A 27,897-nucleotide genomic window follows, 5' to 3' on the forward strand; every position below is an offset into this window, starting at 1 on the left:
CATCCTGGAGGGAGGGCCATCCTAGTGGTCAGCGCATCCTGGAGGGAGGGCCATCCTAGTGGTCAGCGTACCCTGGAGGGAGGGCCATCCTAGTGTTCAGTGCATCCTGGAGGGAGGGCCATCCTAGTGGTCAGTGCATCCTGGAGGGAGGGCCATCCTAGTGGTCAACGCATCCTGGAGGGAGGGCCATCCTAGTGGTCAATGCATCCTGGAGGGAGGGCCCCTTGCTTTATCATCATTCCAAGATCCTTCAACAAGAGCTCAACGGTCACAGATTGTTTTAAATTCCACACTAACTGCAAGCATTTCTCCATCAGAGACCTGCAACTTAATTGAAGGCATGGTGTAAGTGCTGAGAGAGGATCAGTGGTGGGAAGCTGATGGGAATGGGAAGGAAGGCAGGGCAGTGTGTGCCCAGGGAGCAGAGGAAGGAGAGGACAGGCGCCTACGTAAGCCCCTCTCTGTTTGCCTTTCTAGGAGCAGGATCCCAAATCCTGTTGTTGCTGTTGTTACTTTCCGATGCTGTTGTGTTGAGACAAGGTCTTGCTGTGCAGCCCTGGCTTGACTTAGAATGAATGATGCACATCAGGCTCCTTTCAAACATGGGGTGGTCCTCCTGCCTCGGATTTCTGAGTGCAAGAGTCACAGGTGTGTGCCATCATTCTGGGTTCCAAATTGTATTTAATTTGCATTTCTCTTTATAAGCAAGCTTGTTTCTTCTCGTATTTCTAAGAGTTCTTCTGTTTCTGTGAGTGTTGTGTTTATATTCTTTGCCCAGTTACCTACTGTACAGCTAATTATGTTCTGGTTGATTTTTTTCTAAATGGTATTTTATCATTTTATTCAAGGTCAAAGGGAATTGAGCTTTTTGTCTGTGTATAAGTATTCACTTATCTCTTGACTGTGTTTTTACATTGAGTTTTCTCTTTAATGTAGACTAGTTTATCAGGTTTTATTTTAGGTGTTCTGGATACTATGCCAGTGTTAGAAAATCCTAGTAACTCCATGACAACAACAAAACTACCTCATGTAATATAAAGTATATCTACACAGTTCTTCTAGAACTTTCTTTTTTTTAACCTTAAGAATATTTAATCTCAGCCTGGTCTACAGAGTGAGTTCCAGGACAGCCAGGGCTACACAGAGAAACCCTGTCTTGAAAACCAAAAAAAAAAAAAAAAAAAAAAAAAAAAAAATTAATCTACCTGGGATTTATTTCTATATACTCTGCAAGACAGAAACCAACCCATTTCCCACAAGTCTATCCAGTAGCGTCAAAACCCATTATTGAGTAAGTGACTTCTCTCACTGATTCGAAAGGCCACATTCTGTTTGCATCTGTTTGGGAACTTCCCATGACTGCTGATCTGTAATTTTGTCCTGATCTTGTCCTTGAAGGAGGTTCGCAGTTGTTGTCATTTTATTTTTAAACGGGAGAAACCTGAGCAAGCTAGATGCAGAGAGAGAACAGTAACTAGTAAAGGACAGATGCAGATGAGATGGGATCACAAACGGACAGACCTAAGGAGCAAATGGGCTCGTCTCCCTCAGCAAGGAAATATGTGCTCTAGTTCTTCAAGGTTTTTTCCCCCCTGTATAATGTAAAGGACAATTACTCTTGTGTCATTGTGACAAAATCCCCCACAACAATCTCAAGGAAGAAAGATTTATTTCGACTCATGGTTTCAAGGCCTCAGTCCTTGGTCAGTCGCTCTGTGCCCTTAGCCCAGGTATCATGGTGATGACATGTGACACAGGTTCTTCTCACCCCATGAAGGACAGGAAGCTGAAACATAAGAATACAGGAAGAGGTCCTGGCGTCATTTAGCACCCCTCTCCCAGAGACACCAGTTCAGTGGTCTGCTTCCTATCTTAGACTACTTCTCACTAATGATCCTATTATGACTCAGTATATTATTTTGAGCTGTCTGCTTTTGGTGCTGGGAACCAAACCCAAACCCTCTGCAAAAGCAGCAAGTGCTTTTAACTCCTGAGTCATCTCTCCAGCTGCCATCTCTCCAGCTGCCATCTAATCCAGCTGCCATCTAATCCAGCTGCCATCTCTCCAGCTGCCATCTAATCCAGCTGCCATCTCTCCAGCTGCCATCTCTCCAGCTGCCATCTAATCCAGCTGCCATCTCTCCAGCTGCCATCTAATCCAGCTCCAGTGTTCTTACATTTTTAAGACAGGGTCTCTCACTGAACCTAGAGCTCACTATTGGTTGCAGGCAGAGAGCCTCTGGGACAGTGGTTCTCAGCCTTCCTAACGCTGCAACCCTTTACTACAGTTCCTCATGTTGTAGTGACCCCCAGCCATCAAATGACTCTGTTGCTACCCCATCACTGTGATTTTGCTACTGTTATGAACCACAATGTAAATATCTAATATTGGTCCCAAAGGTGTCATGACCCCCAGGTTGAGAACCACAGCTTGAGGCTTGGCCCATCTCCACCTTGCTCCCAGGGCAGGCTTACAGGTTTGTATCTGTGTACTTCAAATGCTTAACTCTCAAGCACTTCACCCACAGAGCCAGCTTCCCAGGCCCCTCCTTCTCCTGTCTTCTCTGCAACCTTGCTGACTGGTTGGCTGCTGTTCTTCAGCTCTGCAGGCTGACTCTCCCCCCCACCCCCGCATTGGTTCTTCCTTTCTAGCTGGTCTCTTTCACTCTTTAATGCCCACACACCAGCAACAGCATCCACTGAGATCCACTGTAGCTCTTTCTTCTCAGCTCCACCCCAGGCATGCTCTCTGATCAGAATCAGTACATGTACATGTCTCTGGCATGTGCTCACCACACAGCACTAGTTGGTTCTGCATACTGTCTGCCCTCCTGGACTGGGGAGTTGAAGATCATGTCTTATTTATTTTTGTATTCTCAGATCAGCGTCTTTCATATTGTATAGGCTCAATAAATACATAGCAATAAGAGCTGACTTAGTGTTCTCTCCTAGACATTTGTCTAGAGCGGAAACAGTTTCCAGGGCGAGGCGTCAACTGTCCGTGTATAGGCCATCCTTCCCTCGCATTTTTCCTCTTCCTCTCACTATGCTGCTAGATGTTTTTGGTTGTAGTTAATTACTGAGTTGGTTTAAATGGCCCCAGAACCTCCTCCTGCATTCTAACAGAAACCCCAGAGCTCATTCTAGAACAAGCACAATTTGTGCCATTAACACTTAAATCACTGCGGTTACTGCCCACATTGGAGATTGGTAGTTTGCTAGGAACATAAATAAGCAAAGCCCACTTTGGAACAGCTTCCTGTGCAAGGACAACCCCTGGCCTTCTTGTCTCTGAAAGCATACATTTACAAATGATCCAATTGCAGTGTCCAAGAGGTGGGAGCACCATGGCAACTTATTTAATTGCTAACGACATACAACCGTGAATTAAAAATGACCTCTACTCAAAGCCGCTAAGAAGCCCTGTCTAACTACTCTGTGCTAGGCTTTTGCCAATCAATGGTAGTTTTCTCTTTTTCCTCCTCTAAATTTTGCTTGTCATGAATATATGCCATTGTTTGGAGAATGATGCCTTCCCTTCTTCTGAGTGACCCTGTGGTCTGGAGTCAGGAATGCACACAGCACTGAGAGAACACAAGGACACCCTGTCCAAGTCACCCTGACCCCTGATGTCTGCTAGCTACAGGTTGCTAACACTATGTCCTGTCTCGGGCTTGAGAGAGTGAGGGTCAATCTGCTTGCTACTCTGACTAACCTGTATCAGGGCTGCTGTAGCCACTGCCCTTCTATCTAAGAGGTGATTGGTTTCGGGTCGGGCCTTTCTGGCTGATGTTTGGGTTGGAGTTGGAAATCCTATTTTTTCATTTTTTTTTTCTTATTTGTGGAGGGAAAGGTTAAACATATCTTTTTTTTTTTTTGATTATTCCCAGGAGTTTTTTTTTATTATAAAGAATATATTTGGTGCATTGCCATTCAATTTATCTCTTTCTTCTATTGCAACATTTTGTACACTTAAAAAAAATTTCTAATAATCTGTATGTTCCATTCATGTATTTTTTTCTTTTAAATATGGAACGCTTCATGAATTTGCGTGTCATCCTTGCGCAGGGACCATGCTAATCTTCTCTGTATCATTCCAATTTTAGTATATGTGCTGCCGAAGCGAGCACCCATTCATGTATTTTTTAAAACGTTTATTGCATTATGATGAGAAAAGTTATATGATTTCAATTTACCTGAATTTGTTAACATTTAAAAACATATTTTAAGTAAACAGAATTAAATCACATTCTTGTTTCCCTTTTGTACCCCCACTCCTCCTTGAGACCCCCCCTCAATACCTACAATATCTTTTTTGTCATGTTCCTTTGTTTTATATCAAACAACTTTTATACTACTTATTTTTATTGTTATAATATTTTATAAATTTTAAGGAATAAACATATCCTTTTATTGTGGTGTGATTTATAAACGACAGCGGATTGTGGTAAGCTAACTGATAGCCTTAATTTCCGTCTTCCCTGTTTATGGTAGATGTACTTCTTTTTTGTTGTTGTTTGTTTTTTTGTTTTGTTTTTGGAGACAGGGTTTCTCTGTGTAGCCCTGGCTGTCCTGGAACTCACTCTGTAGACCAGGCTGGCCTCAAACTCAGAAATCCATCTGTCTCTGCCTCCCAAGTGCTGGGATTAAAGGTGCACGCTACCACTGCCCGCTGGCAGTGTACTTCTTGATGTTAGAGGTTTGAGGGCGGTGAATGGGGAGGGGTGAACAGGTGCTTTAAACACAGTCCATCTCCCTGGACAGCTCCAACCCCAGCCACAAAGCTAATGTGTGCCCTGTGTGCCTGCCCCGACCCACTGCTGCCCTACATGAAGATTCTGAGACGTGGGTTAGCAGTTACCTCCTGAAAAGGAGACTCACAATGGGCAGACACAAACACTGACAAATCTGTGGTGAACTCAGGACTGATGACATACCCTAAGAAATTCTGGAATTCCCACTAGAACCCTGGCGGGAATCAAAGGCGAGATGGAATCCTCCGTCCCAGCACAAGCTTTCCACTGTGTGGTCAGTGCAGTGACAGTGTTCTCATTCATCGCAGCTGGACTGGAAAACAGGATGCAGCCCCACGCAGGCCTTTAGTCTGTGATTCTCTTGCCTTAGACTCAAATAGTGGGACTGCAGGTCTGTGCCGCCAGCATCTTCACCCTTCCCCCTCCCCTGAATTTTCTTTCTCCTTCCCATCCCCGGCAGAACAGCCCACAGTGACTGGCAGAGCAGAACCTTTTACAGGACATTCTCGCTGCTGGTACTGCTTGCTTCAGGAAAGGTAAATATATCAAAACAAGGAAAAAAGGGGAAGATTTCAACTTCTTAGACACAGAGGACATTTTATTCATTTGTGTATATATAAAACTATACTTCAAAATTCTCCTTTTCTAAAACCAGCCTTTTAATGGTAATCCGATAAATGGCCATGAGAAGGAGTAAACAACTTTTTAACCTTGTACATACCATGGGCACAGTTAAACAATTCCTGGGTGGTAGTTGAGTACCGGGGGTTGATCCAGAACTTCATGATCACCCACGTGCCTGGGCCACATTAGAGTGTTTTTTTTTTTTTTTAAAGCTGTAAACAAAACAAAACAACCACCACCAAATAAAAAGCTCTTGCACAGCAGCACAAGGCTCCCTAACAGCAGCCTGGAGCCTCGGATGGCATCAGGAGCCAGGTAGGCGATGCTTCATGGTCTCTCCTCAGGAGACGCTTCCCTTGATGTTAACTCCTCCTCTCAGGTACAATGCCCCAGAGAGGCTTTTCTAGAAGTACCTATAACACCATGGAGAGGTGGAAGCAGACGAGGCCTCGAGCTTAAGAGCTCTGCCCCACCTCATGCATTTCAGAACAGTATCAACATTATTAGCTTGCTTAAGAACCAGAAAGTTACATGTACCAGTGAATGATTTATGTAACAGCGAATGATTTATGTGACTCTGAAATATGGGAGGCTCGGCTCTACACACATCGCAACTTTGTACCTAACTAAGGATAAGTGGATAGTAAAGTAAATGTGTTCTTAAAGCTAAATAAATGATGACTATGTAGACTATGTACCCCACCCCACAAGCAGGGCTGAGTTTTCCCTGGGGAGGCCAATCTAAAAGTCTTATCCTGGGTTGGCCAAGCCCTGTCTTGTTTTAGTCCCTCACCTTCTCCTACTACCAAACCAACTAAAACCAACTGTCTGCTCACCAGCAATGTGGGTACTGTTTGAGACCGAGCAGTCGGGCCTGGACAAGGCTGTCCAGGGAACGTTGGCATCAGTGGTGAGACACTAGGGTTTCTTCACTCCGATGAGAAGGCATCAGAGCCCTTGTAAAACATGGCCAAGAAATGTAGGGCTGCTTTTATTAGAAAATGCTGACTGTCAGGGCAGTGGACTCAAGCCGGTCTCTGCCGTCTGGAAAATGGAATGATATGAAGACCATCTTTCTGTAATGCACACAGAGCTGCTTCATTTTTTTATGGTCGATATTAATTGGGATTTATGTCTCCATGTGGCTAAACCTCTCTGGAAATGGTGTATACTTTAGTGCCACTGCTATCTGGGTGACAGAAAAGAGCACTGGTTCCAGGGTGCCACTGAGGTAATGCATCTGCTGGGCTGTCCTTTATTTGAGGTCACAGGAAACAGTAAGTATCTTATTCCTATCCCCTTCCACTGAGAAAGCAAGGCTAATGAGTGTCCAGAGATGATATTTTTACTTTTAAGATTTATCTTATTTTTATTTTTAAAGTTAGGGAATCTGAGTGTGCATTTTATATATGGGCACAGATGACCATGGAGGCCAGAGGAGGGGGTCAGATCCCCTGGAGCTGGAGTACATGGACTGTGGACATCAGGTGACCTGAATTAGGTGATCTACAAGAACTGTACATGCTCTTAACATAGGAGCCATCTCTGCTGACTGTCATCTCCTTTAAAAAGATTTATTTCTTAGTATTTTAACTTTAAAAAGTACCAAATTTCGAAAAATGTTAGGTTTTCTCATAGCTAAAAAAAGAAACAAAACAAAACCAAGAACCCATTTTCCTCTCATTGAGGGGAAAAAATATCACAAAATGAAAAGGAGAGAATAAATACTCCTTTTTCTTGTTGTTTTGAGACAGGGTCTTTCTACATAGCCCTGGCTGTCCTGGAATTCACTCTGTAGACCAGGCTGGCCTTGAGCTCATAGAGATCAGCCTGCCTCTGGTCCCCAAGTGCTAGGATTAAAGGTGTTTATCACCATGCCTAGTCAGAATTGATACTCTTGTATAAAGTTTTATATGCAGAAACCCACTCACTTTAGCCAAAAGGTAGGTCTGTCTAAATCTATGTGGACAAGAAGCCTCTCCAACTTACTCAAAATAATTCAGGTTTTAAGAAGCAGCAGTCCTTGAGTAGGCTGTTTATACCAGTACAAAAAGTGTGCCACTATTAAGAAATACTTTATATTATAATTTGAACAGTTTGCCCAATTTTTATGAAGTTCACATGAATTAGGAATCAAAATATTTTCCCATTAAAACCCTATGCTTCATGAAAACTAGAATACGGAGTCGGCAGAACAAGAAAACCTGCAAGAGACATAGAGCATTCCCATTTTTATCTCCCTCTTTAGGAGTGTCTGTTTATCAGCTAGAGGTGTTGCTCACAACACTAAAGCACAGAATACCCCCACTGGGGGCTGTGAGCACAGAATCACCATGTCCAGTGGTTATTTGGTTATTTAAAAAGCCATTCAGAATTAATATTCCAGTAAACCAGATACAAAGTACTGCGTGTGTGTGTGTATACACACACACACACACACACACACACACACACACACATATATACATGAGTCAGATGACCCCATGTGACTTCCATGATGCAGACAGCTTTGGTGGAACCATAAAGACAGAGTCCTAGACTTCACATGACTGGCAAGAGATGAGTATAATGTCCTTCAGACTGCCTCCCCTACAAATATATACTATTATAATCACAAGAATATTTCCTTAGCCTGAGATAATCCAAACAGCTTCTTTACTTTAAAACCAATAAAAACAATAACAACTTGACGGGCACTACATAAATAGTTCTAGGCATAAAAAAATACAACACCAGGAGGGACAAAACTCCATGTTCTGTATTCAAGCAGGTGTGCTTTCAGTTTAGAAGACAAACGAGGAAATTTAAAATTGATGAATTTACAAGGGCCCGTGTGATGGTTTGTATGTGCTTGGTCCAGAGAGTGGCACTATTAGAAGCTGTGGCTCTGTTGGAGTAGGTGTGTCACTGTGGGTGTGGGCTTTAAGACCCTCATCCTAGCTGCCTGGAAGCCAGTATAATGTTAGCAGCCTTCAGATGAAGATATAGAACGCTCAGCTCTGCCTGCACCATGCCTGCCTGGATGCTGCCATGTTCCCACCCTGATGATAATGGACTGAGCCTCTGAACCTGTAAGCCAACCCCAATTAAATGTTGTCCTTATAAGAGTTGCCTTGGTCATGGTGTCTGTTCACAGCAGTAAAGCCCTAACTAAGACAGCCTGACACAATGATTCTAGGGCAGGTTAAATATATTTGAAAAAAAGGGTCCAGGCTGTGCTAGAGAGTATGCAGTCCCACTCAGAACTAAGAATAAACTTGTAAGACACCACACAAAATTAGGGGCTGTAGCATTGTAGGGATGGACTCTCAATTATATGAAGAAAAGCCAAGAACACCCAGAATATTCTATTCTATATGAGAAACACTGATTTTCTGTTTCCATATTACCAGGGCAAATTTATATGTTTTTAAAGATCATTCTCTAACAAATTATGGTGGACAGACAAACATCACACAGGAAAAACCTCTGAGGTAACAATGCAGTAAGCTGGAAAACACTTTAAAAGTTTATATTGTTGTGTAAAAATCACATCTGAATATCGATATCCATTTCATAATACTACAAATCATGAGCAGCTTAAGAAGCATCCTCAGCTCTTACAGAGTTCCTTAACCAACATCACATACTCTCATCAGATAGAGCCATGGAATTGTGGATATAAGGCATACCAGCTGACACTCAACTTACAAAGGCCTTCGGAAGCAATGCATCTCTTCCAATTGTAATGTTGTGCAAAGCAAAGTACAATGGCACTCACCTTTAATGCCAGCACTTGGGGACAGAGGCAGGTGGATCTCTGTGAGTTTGAGGCCAGCCTGCTAGTATACATAGTGAGTTCCCGGCTAGCTAAGGTTACACCGTGAGAGACTGTGTAACCAACAAAGCAAGTGAACAATTAAACACACATACACAAATACCCCCAAGCCCTTTCCTTTGTCTCTAATGGAGCACCCAAGCCCTCAAGCTGCACGCCATACTCTATGAAGAGCCCCTTCTCTTCACTGGAACCCTTTCCTAGCAGCAATGTCCTGTTGGCCTCATGTGAAGGCAAAGCTATTTTTTTCCCAATCTCCCCCGTCCCCAACTTTTCAAAAGTCACAATTTATAAAAATGTAGACCCCAAATCTACTTTATACAAAAAGAAATGTATTTGTGCACATAATTACTTCAGACAAAGGTATATTCTGAGGGGCTGAGGCTGATCAGTATAAGTGTACACCACTGAAGTACACTTACTTATAAAAACATGTTGCCTTTGCCGTGTGAAAACCGGGTGTTTAGTTCTCTGGATTTCTTTATTAGGGCTTTTTTCTGAGCCTCATCAAACCGATTAACCTTGAGATCTTTATCACGGTCAAATGGTATTCTCTCCTGGTGCTTGTTTTTATCTTCAGCAGCCTTATTCTTCAACTTCTTATGATGAATGTCCATGAGGGATTCTGATCTTTTTGATTCCTAGGGAAAGCAGAAGTAAAAACCTTAGCTCATGTATGCTACAGACAGTCTACAACCACGAAGCAGAGAAGACCAGTGCATGGGAATAAGAGATGTTTGCAAACCCTGATGGGGTCTTCTGGAGCTGAGACAGCATCTACAGAGAAAATGTACACCTGCGGCAAATAGGATTCAGATGGAACGAAGATATGTACCAGCTATATGTAGCAAGAGTAAGAAAAGAAGGCTGCAGAGTCTATGGTTACCTAAGTCCTAACAGGAATGTAAACCAAGAGTGAGAGTGTGAAAGAAGGAACACTCTTATTCCCACATCAGAGACAAACTGGTCCCTGAAGCCACCCATGGAGAAAGAGGTGAAGGCAGCCAGGTGGGAGCCAAACCAGTAGTGACTATGAAAATACAGAGGACAGATGTGGCCTAATTCTAGGCCTGCGCAGATGGTGCACAGCCAGAGCTGATGGGTTTCACCCACTACTCTGCTTGTACTTTTCCCTAACCCCTCCCCCCAACCCCTTCCTCTTAGCTCGTGCTGATGCTCACACTTGCAGGTCTATCTAGATAGCATTTTCAGACAAGGTCTGCGCTAAGCAATTGGTTTAATAAGTTTAGGGATTTGCTGTAGACCTCTCAGAAGACTAGCCTGGGACAGAAGGACCAAGGATTCCTCCAAGCTGGGTGTAGATGTACACATACCCAAGGCTGCATAGAACAGTATTCAGGACCAGGGAACGTGGGAGTCATTTTAAGGTTATTCACAATGATTGCCATTTAGCTAGTCTCTTTTCAAAGATTAGAAAGATAAATATGTATACATGTAATCCTGCATGAGTTTCTGTGCAGCACAGGTATGCAAGAGTCCACAGAGGCCACAAAGGGATTGGAGTTCTTGGAACTGAAGTCGTAGGCGGTTGTGAGACATCGTGGGGTGCTGAAACTGAACTTGGGTTCTCTGCAGGATCAGCAAGCACTCTTAACTGCTGAGCCAGCTCTCCAGCCCCTCATTCAGTCTTTCTTAAGACATACAGAGCATCTGTAAAGGCGACTTTCCTTTAAGGCTATGAAGAGGCAGGGTCTCAGGTAGCACAGGCTGGCCTCCAACTTGCTTGCTGTGTAGCCAAGGCTGGCCTTCAATTCCTGACCCTTCTGCTTCCACTGGCCAAACACTACCATTATAGGTGTGCTTCACCACACCTGGCTCTTTTTCTAACTCTCAAACATAGTTCTTTTAATTTCTTTAAAAACAGACTTAAAATATTGGGTTCTATTATACATATTTCCTATAAGAGCATAGTGCCTTTGTTGGAATGCTTTAAATTCAGATATATAAGAAGAGGGGTATGGCAGAAAGGATATATTTCGTTTAAAAACTGTAACTGTTAAGGCCCTGACTATGTCCAAGAATACCCATGAAAACCAAGTAGTAAAGAAAGCTCAGTGAACACAGAGCAAGCGAATGGTGAGCGATGTGGAGTGGGGTTGGGTGTTGGGGGTGACCCTGCAATCCCAGCAGAGGTGGGAGGACCCAGAGTTTGAGGTCAGCCTGGACTACATAGTGAGTTCTAGGTCAGCCTGACATCCACTCAGTAGTGAGCCTCTGTCTTGAAAAAGACCAAACCACAACTGTCAGTGGAGTAGAGGATGTAGCTGAGTGGTGGAGTGTGTAAATGTAGCACAGACAAAGTGTTCACTTCCCAGCACCGAAACCAAAACAACGTTTGTATTTTCCAATTTATGAAATTGAGAGCAACTTACCTTGAATAGAATGGCTTTCACATTCTTAACTTATTTTTTTTGTGTGGCTGGCGTTGTAGGGTTGTGTGTGGAGGTCAGAGAACAACTAGTGGGAACTGATTCTTTCTGTCTACCGTGTGGATCCCAGGGATTGATCCCAGGCTTGGTGGCAGGCATCTTGACCCACTGAGCTGTCTCACTGGCCCAAGGACGGCTTTAGCACGGCTTCTGAACACTCATGCTTAGTTTCTGGTTGACTGGTTTTTGTTTTCCCGGCACAACTTTAAAGAGTGTCCAGTTTATCAAAAGGAGAGGGTTACATAGCAATTTCATATTAAGACTATATCACTACTTTGAACAGTAAATGTCATAGTAATCAGAATTTCATACAAGATTAGAATGTTCATTTCTTGGATGCTCATCCTGGAGGGTGAGAATGGTCCCGGGAAGAAGTACCACTTGAGGGGTGAGTTTGAGATGCAGACACCATGGGGGTGGGGGTGTACCCACTTGTGTTCCATACCAACTAAAGAACCATCAAGTTGAAGGTGTGGAACACAGCTGGCCAGAAGTCTGGGAGCCTATGCGATGGCTACTACTACCAAGCCCAGTGTGCCATTATGATGTTTGATGTAACATCAAGAGTTACTTATAAAAATGTACCTAAATGGAGTAGGGAGCTAGAAGAGGGTGTGTGCGTGTGCGTGTGCGTGTGTGTGTGTGTGTGTGTGTGTAAACATCCCCATTGTATTGTATGGAAATAAAGTGTATGTTAAGACAAGAAAATGAAGGCGAAATCTATTGTCTTCCACTGAAAGAAGAATCTTGAGTACTATGACATTTCTGCCAAAGGCAATCACAAATTGAAGCCTTTTGTCCAGCTTGCCAGAAATATCACTGGAGCTCACTTGGAGTTTGCTGCCATGCCTGCTCATGCTCCCCCTGAGGTGGGCATGGACCCAGTTTTGGCAGCACAGTACGATTCAGCATGATTTAGGGGTTGTATAAGCAACTGTGCTCCATGGTAAGGACGATGACCTGAGAGAAGGTGAAGCTGGAGCCCTGTGTTTTACAAGTCTAGTTTTACAGGCAGCTGTCCTGTGATGTCAGTGGTGAGGTGCGTGTGTGCCATCCATCTTATTTAGGTAAAAAGATTGTATACTTAATCAGTATGCTGAAGGAGATGAATGTGGCAGTTAAAACATGCCTTGCTTTTGGACTTGCATATTTAGCTGTTTGGAACATAGTTGTTTCCTTTCTGAATTTTAAAGATAATACCAGCACTTTACATCATGGTGGTCAGAGGTGAGAGGCTGTTATTGCCATTTTCATTCTTCTCCTTTACAATTTGAGCAAAGCTTATTTTAAATAATCAGAGAGAGAGAGAGAGAGAGAGAGAGAGAGAGAGAGAGACAGAGAGACAGAGAGAGAGAGAGAGAGAGACAGAGAGAGAGACAGAGACAAGAGACAGAGAGAGAAAAAATAAAAATAAAAACAATAGAATAAAAGCAGAAAAATCTGAGACCAGCAAACTCTGGAGGACAAGTCAGAGGGCAACCTGGGCTATGGAGTAAAATCTCAGCACAAAACAAATGAAATGGAGACAAAAGGGAGAGAGAGAAAGGAAGAAGAGACTATTTATATCTTTATGCATTTTATTTTCTTACTTACATTGTATGAGGATACTTGCTCAGCCAGTCTCTTATCCCTTCCTGACAATATGTTCTCTTCATTTTTCTTACTAAATGACTTCCTTGCTTCTTGTATTTCCTGAAGAATGAACATAATAACATCATTTAAAATAGAATTAAAAAGAAATACTATTCATTTTACTTAGATTAAATGACAAGAAACTGAACTAAAGCCAGGCCAGCTGAATTCCTCGAAGTCAGAAATAGCAACATACATCCTCAAGAAGGAGTCAGTCAGTGCAGGAGCCTGGGCTGTCCTGAAAAAGGGAACAGTAAGATCCAAAGCAAACCATCACCCAGCTGGGAGAGACTCAGGATGAGTCTGGACTAAAAATGGCAAAATCTAGGAAAACAGCACACAAGAACTCTTCCACTGCTGTTTTCAAAAATAGTAAAAGGAGAAAACAGAAGGTATATATACATCCTGACAAAGAAGAGGGAAAGGAGAAAAGAAACAGAGGACACTAGCACCATTGAGGGATGTTTTGAGTGTCTGCAGAAACCCAAGAAACCTGCTAACAGACTGGAACTGAAGCAAGGAGAGCAGAGCTTACTGACACAACGTCGACAAGAGAATAAACCACAGCAGGAAAGAAACATCCCATCAGCAAACACACTTGGATTACCCTGTAAAGGCTTACAGTGATACTCTAGAGGTCCAGAACGGGAAAGCAACACAACATGACTGGACACCATTCTGAAGTTATATTTCAAAATTGTTTTCTGTTTATGAAAACCTCATATAATTCCTGGCATCCTCATGGAGGCTCACAACTATCTGCAACTCCAGTCTCAGGGATCTAACGGCCTCTAACGGCCTCTTCTGGCCTCTGTGAGCATCATGCACACATATGGTGCATAGACATACAAACAAGCAAAATACTTGTATACATTAAAAAAATAAAAATAAAAGCTTGTAAAAGAATCAGCTAAGAGCAGTGGGCAGCTCATGCCTGTTGTCCCAGCACTGGGAAATAAGGCAGGAAGACTGCCAAGTGAGAGACTAGCCTGAGCCAGAGTAAAATCTTGCCTCAACAAAACCAAAACAGGTACTTCAGAACCACTAGCCTCGGACTACTTAGATTTGACATCACGTGTTGTCTTTTCTTCTCCTATGCATACTGCATTGCCTCATCCATCTGTTACCATACTCAAATTTCTTTTAATCTTTGGGACCAAATGCAAAGTGTACGGCAGTTTGCTAGAGCGTGGAGAACGCATCACAACACCCACACCTTACCACCTTTTAAACAAATTAACTTTTGATGGTAGCACATGCCTTTAATCCCAGCACTTGGGAGGCAGGCGGATTTCTGAGTTCAAGACCAGCCTGGTCTACAGAGTGAGTTCTAGGACAGCCAGAGCTATACAGAGAAACCCCGTCTTGAAAAACCAAAAATAAAATAAAATAAAATAAAACCAAAAAAAACAAATGATCTTTTATATTTTAACTCAGGGAGGGAGCGCATGCCATGGCAGGCACGTGGAAGTCAGAGGACAACCCAGGAGTCACTTCTGTGTCTCTACCCGTGGGTCCTGGGGATCGAGCTTAGGCCATCCTGCTTGGGAGGAAGCACCTCCCATGCCACTGCCCGAGACCTTGCACTTCTAAAACATGGAGTAAGTTTAACAGTACCTCTGGGGACCTTGGTTCAGATCCTGACACCAACAGAGTGCTTCTTAATAACAAAAGTTTAATAACTAAGATACTTTATGTACACAGGCTTTTATGTTTGTGTAATTTGTTTGATACAGCAGCAGAGGTGCTTTTTGGCTACACTGGCAGTAACTGAGTTTATGTAGCTGATGCAGTCACTCTGAGAGATCTCCAGGTATCATTTCATTTGCCAGGTTAGTTTGCTTTTAAAAAAATTTAAGATATATTTCATGTATAGTATAATGAGGCATAAAGGCCAGGAAATTTGAAGTTTGAGACTTAAAAATGAAAAATTTCAGTGGTTACTTACTAGCTCCGTGACAAGCTATGAAGGGTGGCTTCCTGTCCATAAAATAAGGACACTGAACCCGGTCCTGGAGCTTCCCTCAGGTTTTGAAAATGGCAGTAGATTGGAAAATGGGAAGAAGGAGTGTGGCTTTCCTTCTATTCTGCAGAGGATGATTCATGCCTTTCTTTCAGAATCATAATCTCAAAAAAAAGTAACGCAGGGGCTGGCACCCTACAGGCAGGAAGGGGATGGGCCCAGTGTGCAAATGTCAAGAGGCTGGGTGCTGTGACAACGGGGAGAGTTAAAGACTCGATGAAGTACCAGGGTGCCAATAACGAGGAAGGGCACAGGCTGGAGAACAGAGAAGCTGCAGCAGGGATGAGGGAGCCAAGCAGACCAGATACGGGAGAGAGTGTGTGGCTCTGTCAGCCGACTGGCTGTTCCCCATCAAACCTGCTGAGGGACTATCGATCTTTTATCCTTTAGATAACTGTACAGACAAGAAGTAAGGAAGGCTTCTATCGCAAAGCTTCCCCCAGCCCACCACCCCCAGACCAGGGCTTAGCTGTGGAGTACCAGCACTTTGTGCAACACTTTGAGGTGTCCATGAGAACAGACAGCACTTGGAATAATTAATTAACAGCACTGAAAGACTTGTAAAACTGGAGTGAGAAACAGCGGATGGTGGCAGACATCGAGCAGACAGTCAAGGGCAATGGCTAACAAAGCTTAAGTCAGAGAGGGACAGGGAGGCTTTGGCCATCCCTAGCCAGATGGGCAACAGATAAACAGCGCATCTCTCTTGCTGGACCATGGAGCATTCACAGAGCATGTGGATTATCCATTCACTTTCTGATAGCCCAGAGAACTAACCAACCTCATAGTAATTACTTGGCTCCTGTCCAGTCTTAGCTACAGAACTATAAAACCTGAGATGAGGGAGTTCTTGGAAACCCCTACCACTCTTAAGAGTTTTAATTTTTTTTAAATTTCACACTTTTCCTCAATTTCTCACATCTCTGTAACTCTCCTGACTAAAGCTTGTTTCCACTTTGCATAATGCCACTGGTACCCGTGTTTTTAATTTTCACCTGTGTGAGACAATGAACTCAGAATCACCATCCCAAGTCCTTAGGTCATGTACAACTATTCTATTGCCCTCAAAACCTTACACCAGTAGTACCCTTAAATAATCTCGTATTGTGTCTTTGCAAGTTCAAGCCACACTAGACAGAACACACAAACAAAAATCAAAAAAAGCAAAACCACCCTGTTACCTTAGCTTTCCTTTCCCGGTCAGCTGGGGTGTCTGTCCAGACTGATCGGTCTCCAGATTTGTCATCTGCTCTTCTCTTAAAGGTTCTTGGCCCAAGACCAAAGTCTTTCATTTCTGGTGGAAGCTCAGTCATCCATGACTCTCTTGTAATTGGCTTAGATGAGTCCTGTGTGAGAATATAAGAAACAAAGTAGTCATGCCTTGAGTTCCAGCTCTGGGGAGACAGGCTAGCAAATTTCTGTGTTCAAGACCAGTGCTGGCTACATGGTGCTTTCTAGGCTAGCCAGGACTACACAGTGAGACCTTGTCTCAAAATAAAACCCCAAAACTCCACACAAACACATGCACACACGCATGCATGCACGCACGCACGCACGCACGCACGCACATTCTCTGCTACTACTAAGGGGGTGGAGAGTTGGCTCAGAGGTTAAGAGCACTTGCTGCTCTTGCAGATTCAGTTCTTAGCCCTCACAAATGGCTTACACCAGTTGATCCAGTTCCAGGGGATCTGATTCCCTCCTTTAACCTCCTCAGACACAGACATGGACTTGGTATGCATTCAGGCAAAATACTCATATGCATAAATCAATAAAAAACTTTGAAAACTTACATCATCTCCTTTGGTCAATTTTTCCTTCATTCTCTGGGCCCTTTTTTCAAACTCTGTTGTTACACTATAGTTAACTGGTCCTTTTGCGGGCATTGGGCCAACAATATCCTCATCTTCACCGCTCTCTGCTTCCTTTAAAACAAGACAGTATCTTTAATCTAGGAAGAGACCAATAGGTTATAATGATCTTAAATTACCTGGAATTTAGCTGAATAGATTAAACACAAGCAATAAGACAAAAACAAAACAACACAACAACAAAAAACCCATGAAAACCCCATAAACCCCACAATGCTGGCAATGAGCTTTCCCTCGGCTTCTTGACAATGACAGTTCCATAGCTTGTGGACTGTCTGTCCCATGTCTCTTCCTATGCCATCGGAGTGCTCTCCCCCTCCCTCTCCCCTCCCCTCCCTCCCTGCCTCCCTCTCTTTCTCTATCTCTCTGTGGGTGGTGTTGCTGGTAGGAACCCAGGTTTTGCATGTGTTAGGCAAGGGTGCTACCACTGAGTCACACCTCCAGGCTTTCAGCCCTCTGATTAATGGACAAAGATCTAGCCTTAGAATCCTTTTCACATAGGGTTCCTGGTATTTATTTCCAATTGGTCAGAAATGACACATTTGAAACCTATTTTATTCTCTATACATAAAATGCTCTTCGGGATTATGACAAGTGAATCATGGTATTATCATCAGCTTTTGTGAAACAAGAACTACATAACGGATTCCAAAACACTGATGCAGATGCATTTGTTCACTTCACAGCACAGCTTGCTTACTACAAAGACAAAATGGCACTGTGTCAACCGCGTACCTCTTGCTCTCTGAGTTTTACATTTAGCATTTCTTTGACTGAGCTATCCCTTCTACCTTGTCTTTAACACCCGAGATTCTCTTTTCCACATCCTGAACTCTGATGGTTGTTTGACTTGCTAAATGTTTCATTTCCAGTTTCATTTCCGTTTGGGTTCTCTTTAGAGTGATTCTATTTCTTTGTTAAATTCTCTATGTAAGTCTTGAGTTGTTTTTATTAGTTCGTTCGATTGTTTGTATTTTCACACTTTGTAGAGGGGTGTATTCATCCCTTCTTTAAGGCCCTTGAACAGATCCATAATTGCTACTTTAAGGCCTTGCCTTCAGCTATGTTGCATTTCTCAGGGCTTATTGTAATGGGGCCACTGGCTTCCGGTGGAGGCACACTGTTTTGGCTCTTTATGTTCCTGTTTTGTACCAGGACCCAGGCATCTGGAGTTAGGATGTCTTGGTGTTCATATCAGGTCTTGTCTTTGTCGGGTGGGCTTTCTGTTCTCTGCTTGCTCTCTGGATATTAGCAGGTGCGGTGGCTGTGCTTCTGCAGGGTGCTGGGTGAAGAACGGACTGTACATGGGCTAGGAGGAAAGGCTAAGGGGGGCTGTGGTAAAGGGCTGGGTATAGGGTCCACATGAAGAGGCAAGTGCTCAGAGAACGTAGGTGGGTAGTCAGAGGGGCTCCTGCAAGCAGGCTGCTCCAGGTCTAAGAACGGTCTGGACAGGTCCTTATAGAGGACAAAAAGGACAGTGAAAACTGCCCCCTGAATCCCAGCCCAGTGTAGCCACTGGGGGCCTGCAGTAAGTGTTCAGCTGACACAAAAGAGTGGATGGCTTAGAAGTGCATCCTGTTCTGAAGTCACACTGATGAACAGTTCCCAGGTGTGACTCTGTGGCAGATGCTGTGACATCTCAAGGCTTACAGTCTCTCCCTGCCTTCAGCAGATTTATTACAACGAACAGCATGTGTCCTCTGGTTCTTCTGACAGCTTCTACACCTTAGTTTAATTTTTATGAGTTCACAGGATAAGGAGTTCACCTATACCCTTTTCATTTCCCCTTTAGCCCAACACCTGCTTTCTATCTAGGACTGTTCTCCTTAAACTCATACAAGTACAATTAAAATAATTTTATTCCTGCTCTTGTGGCTTACTTTGAAATGCACACACACACACACACACACACAGAGACACACACATATGCGCACATGCACACAAACAAAAGAATAACTGTGGTAGGCATTCAATGCCACAGTTGATTCTTACAATAAAACTCTGAAATAATATTCTTGATTTTTTTTTCCTATAGTGAGGAAATGGAGCTTTAAATCAGTCTATTAAGAAGAATACAGAACTTACATCAAGTTTTAAAACAAGTACCTAAGAATAACCCTTTCAGGACCAGGGTTCTCTGTACTCTCACAAGAATGTGTCCATTTTCTTCTTGACTCATGGTGTAACCTTAAGTATTTACTGCTTAGCTCTACAGTAGTAAACTGTGCTGTCACAACCATCTTCAGACTTTTAATAGTAATAATAATAACGCGTGTGTGTCTAGGTCAGAGGACAACACTAGAGATCACTGCTCTCTTGCATTTCAGGGCCGGAACTTAGGTGGCCAGGCTTGTGTAGCAGGCACCTTTACACACTGTGCCAGTTCATCAGCCCACGACCATCATCTTAAATGTATTTGTAATTTTCTATAGCTAGATACCTTTGTGGCATAAAGTATGCAAATATAAAGCATATGATGAACCTTTAAAATAGATGTATTTTTATTTATGTGTGTAGATTTTTTGTGTCTGTATTCCACATATGTATGGATGTACACTGAGGTCAACAGGTGACATTGGATCCCTTAGAGGTAGAGGTATGCCCAGTGTAGGTGCTGGAAACTGAACCTGGGTTCTCTGCAAATGCCCTAACTGCGGAACTATTTCTCTATGATGACCTTTAAGTTTTAAAAAACATTAGCATTTGGGGCCAGGCATGGTGGCACATGCATTTAATCCCAACACTTGAGAGGCAGAGGCAGGTGGATCTCCATGAGTTTCCCCCCTGGTCTATATAGTGAATTCTAGGACAGCCATGGTTATGAAGAGATCCTGCCTCAAGACAAATGAGGGTGGGGTGTTAATGGGTGGGTGAGGCTGAGGCGGGAAGAGCCTCCCACCGGTGGCACCATTCCCTAGGCAGAGGATTTTAATGAGTGGCAGTTTCCTCCAAAGTTAAAACCTTCCACCTTAAAAGAAGAAGTGAAAAGTAATGAAAATACCACCCTTCAAAGATAAGGAGCACAAACCCTAACACCAGACTTTCTTGCTTTAAGACTGACCAGGGACAAGAACAGCTTTTACTTCATCTCCGGGTGTTCTACTCTCACAGTAAGCTGACAATGTGTAAAGAGATTGATACTTGGAGTCTCCTATCACATGTGGGTCACATGATCACAGATACCATTCAAGTTCTGAGTTTGTTATACATTTTATTCTTTAAACAAAAAATTTCCAAACCTCTGAGTTGAAGAATGATGACACTTGCCCTGGATTCTCTCTACCTTTGTCATTTTTCTGTGTAGACTTCATGAAACCCGGTGGCAATGCGGGACCTATTATAGGCCTGAAAATAAAATATACCATTATCAACCTCTCTTGATTTTAAAAAGCTATTTTCAGAATAAAAGTTCACAGTTAAAAGAAAGCCAGATAATAACAAACGTTGACAATAAGAATTTTTTTATAACATTATTTTCAGTAATATTATTAATTCTCTAGTAGGTGTCTAAAAATCTAATTTTGTACCTGTTATGTCCTACTTAATTTTTAGAAAAAATATTTTTATTTATCTATGGGTATGTGTTTGTCACAGTATGCATGTAGAGGCCAGAGGACAAATCTAGGGAATGGATTCTCTTTGTACTGTGGAACTCAAGTTCTCAGGCTGTAGGAGAAGTATCTTTATCTGTGGACTCATCAACTAGACACTAAAGCACACATTTGCAATCTTCTCAACACGACTGTCCTCACGAGGGTATTTTCCATCTTGTGCTTTGTCTTCCATTCTGTTTTTATATTTGCTATCCACTGAAAAATTCCACTTGGTCTTATAATTACAGTCAGAACTACTTAAGTAGAAAGTGTTTTCTCCTAAGGACGCTGTCTTAGTCAGGGTTTCTATTCCTGCACAAACATCATGACCAAGAAGCAAGTTGGGGAGGAAAGGGTTTATTTGGCTTACTTCCACATAGCTGTTTATCACCAATGGAAGTCAGGACTGGAACTCAAGCAGGTCAGGAAGCAGGAGCTGACGCAGAGGCCATGGAGGGATGTTCCTTACTGGCTTGCTTCCCCTGGCTTTCTCAGCCTGCTCTCTTATAGAGCCCAAGACTTCCAGCCCAGGGATGGCACCACCCACAAGGGGCCCTATCCCCTTGATCACTAATTGAGAAAATGCCCCACAGCTGGATCTCATGGAGGCACTTCCCCAACTGAAGCTCCCTTCTCTGTGATAACTCCAGCCTGTGTCAACTTGACACACAAAACCAGCCAGTACAGACGCCTACAGCAGACACATACAATAGATACCAGCAGTCAGTGGCAATGTGCCACAGCAGTACAAACCTACACACAGTCCTTGCTAATAGTCCAGTAATGGCACAGAAGCACAGAAGAATGCAGCTGGTCCACTGTGTCCCACAGAGGAAGGAGAAGGTCCTGTGCCAATCACACTGCACTTGGTTGTAGGCATATAGTCCCTTCAACAACTCTTGTCCATATAATAATTAATAGCCAAGATTAAGATTAATACAAGCAGTGAGGGGCTGAGCTGGACTCTAAGCCCCAGACTTTCTGATGTCAAGTTTCACCATTTTTTGAGTTGCATTACTACCCTATTCTCGGGGAGCTATCATCAATACAAGAGGGAACAGCCTTGCTCCTGAGCCTTTGCTAGAAGGGAAAACCTACTTTCTTCTCATTTCATTACTTTCAATCCCTTCATCCAATTTTTTCCTTGTGGTTCTTGCTGGCTAGTGTTGGCTATGCAGATGCCACTGAAGCCCTTGGCTACACTTCCATGGGGTACATGTTGACGTGGAGTCTCCCTGACAGGCTTCTTGTAGAAATGAAACAGTATTGAGAGTCGACAGTTCTGATGTCTTCATAATCTTGTCTTGGTTCATGAACCATGCATATAATAGTTTTGTTTATGAGTGGGTACAGTTTCAGATTATCAGAGAGATCCAATTAGCTGCCATCTACAAGCTACAAGGAAATGTTTGAGTTTTTTTTCTTAAGTATAATCCTTACCAGAGCCACACAGACATTAATTGTTCAATTTTATGACTTTAGAATTTGTGGAGATAAAATCCACAGTAAAGTCTTAGAAGACAGTAAATCCTCTGGGTCAGTGAGAAGGCTCGGTGGGAAGGCTCTTGCTGCCAGGTTAAGAACCTGAATTTAATTCTGGGACTCACAGATAAGAAGGAGAGAACCGACTCCCACAAGCTGTTCTGTGACCTCCACATGTGCAGTGGGGTCATGTGTGACCCCTCCCTACAAATAAATAAAATGTCATAAAAAATTTAAAATATTAAAAAAATATAGTAAATGCTGAACAGACATGGCATTCTGCAGTTGTAGCAGAGATTTTTTTTAATAATATATGCTATTTATTTCACACATGGATTTTATTGTCCAAAATGTTTTTTTTTAACTGAAAATAGCTTTTATCCATATAATATATCTGATTATGGTTCTCCTCCCCCAACTCTCCTCAGATCCTCACCAGCACCCCCAACCCATCCAAAGCTACACTCTTTCATCCTCCCTCATTAGAAAACAGGCACCTAGCTGGGCAGTGGTGGAGCACGCCTTTAATCCCAGCACTTGGGAGGCTAAGGCAGGTGGATTTCTGAGTTCGAGGCCAGCCTGGTCTACAGAGTGAGTTTCAGGAGAGCCAAGGCTATACAGAGAAACCCTGTCTCGAAAAACCAAAAAACCAAAACCAAAACAAAAAAAACCACAAGATCAAAAACCATCACATATGAACAAAAGACCTGTAAGGTTAAAAAAAAATGCTAGACCAAGACCAAGCACCAAATGTAATTTTCAAGAAAAGGACTGCCATGATTAAGTACAAGTTAAAATGTACTTAATCCAAAATGCTTAGGCCACAAGTACTTCCAATTTCTGATTTTGAACTATTTACATATGCATAATGAGAAGCCTTGGGGAAAGGGTCTCAAGTCTAAACATGAAAATTCATTTGTGTTTCATATACACCTTCTACACATAGTCTAGAGGCAATTGTATATAACATGCTAGGTGATAAAATTATACACCTAAAAGAAGCTGTGTACAGTGAATAGTGGACTTGTGGAGTCATGCTGGCTGCACTCAGTATCTGGAGGCACGTTGGATTGCAGATTTTCAACTGAGAGACTGCCCATCTATAATGGCTTCTTCTGGAAGGAATGCTACATTGCAGGGGCCAGTAACTTACCTATGAAAGGTAGAAATAGACCCTAAGTTTTAGGCTTTGAGAGCCACATCTGTGGACCTGGATCATATGTACTACTATTAAAAAAATGTAAAAAAAGCATTATTTGTTTGGGGATGGATGACACACACAAAATGGCAGTAGACTGGTAGTCCTGCTACACTTACAAGAGACAGAGTTACATGGACATTTGGAATTGGTATATGAGATCCTAAACTGTGACTATGAAAAGGAACAGCCACCTCTTCCATACTGGCAGGCATGTGGCATGCATTATTCTAGAAAATCGGCATGCATTCCCTGAGAAGTGGTTTTGGAGATAGTTTCAGAACCAAGCACATCTGTCTTACAGGGTCCTCCAAGACCCCTTGTCCTGGGACAGTGGGCCCGGTCCTGTGAGACAGAGAAAGGAGGACAGAGACCATGTCCCTCCCCACAAAGTCACGACCTTGAGTCCAGAAGGAGAGTCCATCAGTAGGGTAGAAACACAGCTTTGAACACAGCTGCAAGGCCAGTCATCCCCAGCCTCTTCCCAGAGAAGACTCTGCTTCTGTTTACCTTGTTGTGGGAACAGCTAACTGAAGTCTTAGCCGGGGGACGGTGTGGGGGGGGGGACACTCTGCCTGCTTTCTCTTGTCCATCAGGGGCTCTAGCTGACTGTTTTCCCAGTGCTTCTCTAGTCCTCTCTGCAGGATGAAGTGAGTGGGACTTGATGCTCACTTCCTAGCTACTATTTTAGTCTTCTAGTCTCCATTGCTATATACTTAAAAAACTTTTGTGGGCCAGTTTCCATATAAAACAATATAGTATTATGAACTTTAAAAGAATGGCTGACAGGGCTGGAGAGATGTCTCAGTGATCAACTCTGACTGCTCTTCCAGGTCCTGAGTTCAATTCCCAGCAACCACATGGTGGCTCACAACCATCTGTGATGGGATCCGATGCCCTCTTCTGGTGTGTCTGAAGATAGCTATAGTGTATACATACACACAAAATAAATAAATCTAAAAAAAAAGAAAGAAAGAAAAAAGAATGGCTGACACAGTCTAATTTATCACCTGGGAGGAGAGTCGTCCTGCTTCTTAAACCCAGGAGGAAGGGCTGGTCCAAAAAACCCATCATCATCATCATCATCATCGTCGTCGTCGTCTCTGTCTTGATTTCGCCTCTGCTTTCTGAAAACAAAAATAATGTAACTTATGTTAAACATACCTTAAATTTTTACAAAAACAAAAGCTTTAATTTTGATAGAAAAGATTCAATGGATATATTTAAACACTGAAACAATAAATTAATCTTGCTACCCACACAAAACAAACACATAAAACAACAGCATGCTATAACAATTCTTAAATCTTTTCTTGGAATTTATCTTCGGTTACTTATTTATCAGGACTGGATCAGTATTCTTTATCTTGTGGAGAACTCAAGATCCCACTAAGTGAGAAATCTCAAGTCTTTTCAGCCCTTTCTTAGCGAAATGCTTTTATTCTCCCTCTCAAAAGCACTATAAGTTTCCCTTTCTGATGCATAATCTTGACAGGGCATAAAAAACCTTAATCATCTAAGAAACAAAGTTCAATCTAACTGCCTGCCCCAGGATCAGGAAGGCTGCATTAGAAAGGAATTGTTAATTTAAACAGAGCATCCATTGCCACACATTACTACAATAAACTGGTTTTCATTTCTTTGGAGACAAGGTCTCACTATGTGGCCCTGGCTGGTCTCCAACTCACAGATCACCTGGCTCTGCCTCTGGAGTGCTGGGACTGAAGGTGGGCACCACCATGCCCAATTAGAATAAGATTCTTTATAGAAGATGTAGATTGTATGAAATGCCATCTGCAATGACATCTTCCCTGTCCACACAAATTCAAACACAGTGTTCTAGTAGCCAGTGGTTCCAGCCAATCTATGAGAGGTGTGATACTGTAGGATATTTGATCACATCATGAACTGGAAGAATCTGTTTCTAATTGTGGCTCAGCCTTTGATTCTAGAGCCTTCTGTTTACTGCAAACAAGTACTTGTGGTATGGTTCAGCTCTAGCACATACCTTTAATACAAGAGCTAAATACAGTCAACCCTCTGTCAAGAGGCAGAGCAAGCAACCAGCTGCTAAGAGAGTGCACAGAAAGGAGGGTCTTTGAGCTGAAGGGTATTTAAGACAGTGTAGAAAGGGAACATTTCCTTCTGGCTAAAGAGAAAGGTCAGCTGGGTGCTTTCACTGCCTCTCTGAGCTAGTGGTCTTTCACCACAGCATTTGAATCTTCATTTGGTGGTTTGAACAGTAGGTGTTTTTGTTTTGAAAACAACAGTGTAAAGTTTGGTATCTTGTATAATTTAGTGACTTACTTTGCAGTTGGACCAGTGTCATCTTCAGACTCTTGATTTCCTTCTTCAGATAAGGAACTACTGTCCTCATCACTGTCCGAGGAGTCTGAATCGCAGCTTCTGTAATTAGGGGGCAGAGCTGGTCCTGCAACTATACAAGTTTGGATGGATGTGTTACAGCCCTTTCACTTAGTCCTCCCCACTGAAATGCTCTTTTCATAGCCACAGCTAGCTAGCATTTACTATGGACTTCTATCTTCTAACTGTCTATCTACCTACAACCCACCCACCCACTGTGGATGTGTGACAGAGTAAATACTCACAAAGAAACAAACATAAAAAGGTCAATTCAGACAAAGTCCTTATATTGAAACAATAAAAACATGTGTCTGTGTAGAAGGGGGCAATTTGGAAGACAGTGGCCAGGGAAGGCATTTGGTAGACTTAAGTGAAGAGACAACAATGGCCATACAGCAATGCAAAAGAACATTTTACACAGGAAGCATCAGCAGGAGAGAACAAGCTATGCACTCTCCACCGATGCTGGAGGCTGAGGAGGCTGTACTCTAATACAAAGGAGGAAAGGCTACAAGCTTTGGAGTTGGAGTCTTTGGTTCTGAATCTGTACTTTGCCACTTACTGACTATATGGCTGAGTAAGTTAACCTGCCTATGTTACTTTGTTACTCTGTAAAATGTGGCCGATAAAGTTTAAACCTGAGACCAGGAGTCCTCACTAGAAGGAAACACTGAAGAATGTTACAGAGATGAACCCTGAGGGCATTTACGCAAAGTGCTACACTTACAATAGCTGTCACCATTTATAACACATGCACCATCCACCATCTTTTCTTATACAGTTGATGGAAGGGTTAAACAGACAGTTTGATCCCCTCACCTCCACGGTACTTAGTTCAGCACATTCACAACACAGAACAGCAACTACTAAGAGCTGTGGGCAGGGAGGTATGGGGGTTTGTTGCTCAAATTTCAGGTCAAGAGATGAAGTGGTAGTGGCGGCTACATAAATAGTATGAATATGACTAATGCCGCTGAAAAGTATGCTTTAAAATAGCTAATGTAATAGGTCTGATAAATATTTTATGAGAACCTGAAAGAAAAAAAATTAGTGTCTTAGTTAGGGTTACCATTGCTGTGATGAAACACCATGACCAAAGCTTGTGTCAAGCTGACAAAAAGATCACTAACCAGCTATAGCAATGCCTGCATATCCGTGTTTACTGATGCCCCAGTCACAACACTGAGGAAGGAAAAGAAGCAAGCCTAAATGTCCATCAACAGATAAATGGATACCAGAAATATGGTATAAAATACACCACGGGATTTTATTCAGCTGTAAAGAAAAATGAAGACACAAAAGTTACAGGAAAATGGATATAACTAGAAAGTATTCTATAGGGAGGTAACCCAGTCTCAGAAAGGCAAATACAAAGTGTTCTCTAATGTTCATACATGTGTATATTAAGTGGGGTGAGTACAGATATAAACTATGAAATATAAGCTAGAAAAGAGACCACCAGGGGGTTAAAAGTGGTGTTGAAGAACAGGGATACACATGAGACATAGAAGGGGAAAGGAGGTTATGGGAGATGGGTGAAGGGTAGAGGAGAGTGATGGGGGATGGGAAGAAGAATCAACAAAAAGTTTTGTTTAAAAAATGCATATGAGATCATGAGGGATGGCTCAGCTAGCAGTTAAGAGTGTATACTGCTGAGGCCCCAAGTTCAGATTTCCGCACCCACATCTGGAGGCTCCCAACTGACTGTAACTCCAGTTTCAAGGGCTCACACAACTACTCATCTCCTCAGGTACCTCATTCTCATGAACATGCCCACACACAAACACATGAATATATATATAATGGAACTGAATGCTTTATATGCTAATTTTACAAATTATAAATCAATAAGACAAAAGGAATTTCAATAGGAAATGAGCAAAAGACTTTATCAGAGCACAGTGGTAAAAAATAATAAAAAAATTAGAAAAGTTCAATTTAATTTCTCACAAAGAAATACAAATTTAAATTACCATAAAATACGGGGCTTCAAAACACCAGATTGAAAAGACAGAGGGAGCGCCAGGCAGTGGTGGCGCACACCTTTAATCCCAACACTTGGGAGGCAGAGACAGGTGGATTTCTGAGT

The 27,897-nt window shown here is 42.6% G+C and overlaps 1 protein-coding gene, 1 long non-coding RNA gene and 1 other non-coding gene across 4 annotated transcripts in view; 1 reads left to right on the forward strand and 2 right to left on the reverse strand.

The window, feature by feature from the left end:
• Positions 1–14,084, forward strand: part of LOC116084282 — a 23,029-nt gene extending 8,945 nt beyond the window's left edge. Inside the window, exons 2-3 of the long non-coding RNA XR_004116063.1 lie at positions 9,841–10,203; positions 13,405–14,084. This is a non-coding gene — a long non-coding RNA (uncharacterized LOC116084282). The remainder of the gene's footprint in view (positions 1–9,840; positions 10,204–13,404) is intronic.
• Positions 1,651–27,897, reverse strand: part of Gpalpp1 (GPALPP motifs containing 1) — a 27,967-nt gene continuing 1,720 nt past the window's right edge. The window contains exons 2-9 of one of the 2 annotated variants that reach the window (XM_031361139.1): positions 25,752–25,881; positions 24,455–24,571; positions 20,411–20,516; positions 17,094–17,225; positions 16,482–16,646; positions 13,239–13,337; positions 9,618–9,836; positions 1,651–1,786 (exon numbers count right to left, since the gene is read on the reverse strand). In XM_031361139.1, coding sequence (XP_031216999.1) covers positions 9,618–9,836; positions 13,239–13,337; positions 16,482–16,646; positions 17,094–17,225; positions 20,411–20,516; positions 24,455–24,571; positions 25,752–25,881 — 968 coding nt within the window. In that variant the 3' untranslated portion in view covers positions 1,651–1,786. Of the gene's footprint in view, positions 1,815–9,617; positions 9,837–13,238; positions 13,338–16,481; positions 16,647–17,093; positions 17,226–20,410; positions 20,517–24,454; positions 24,572–25,751; positions 25,882–27,897 lie in introns of both variants that reach the window. The other variant, XM_031361140.1, reaches the window with a different exon arrangement.
• On the reverse strand, positions 4,024–4,130 carry LOC116085582. Its single transcript, XR_004116657.1, has one exon. It is a non-coding gene; the product is annotated as a U6 spliceosomal RNA (small nuclear RNA).

Source organism: Mastomys coucha, unplaced genomic scaffold (genome assembly GCF_008632895.1).
Source record: "Mastomys coucha isolate ucsf_1 unplaced genomic scaffold, UCSF_Mcou_1 pScaffold9, whole genome shotgun sequence".
Taxonomy (NCBI): domain Eukaryota; kingdom Metazoa; phylum Chordata; class Mammalia; order Rodentia; family Muridae; genus Mastomys; species Mastomys coucha.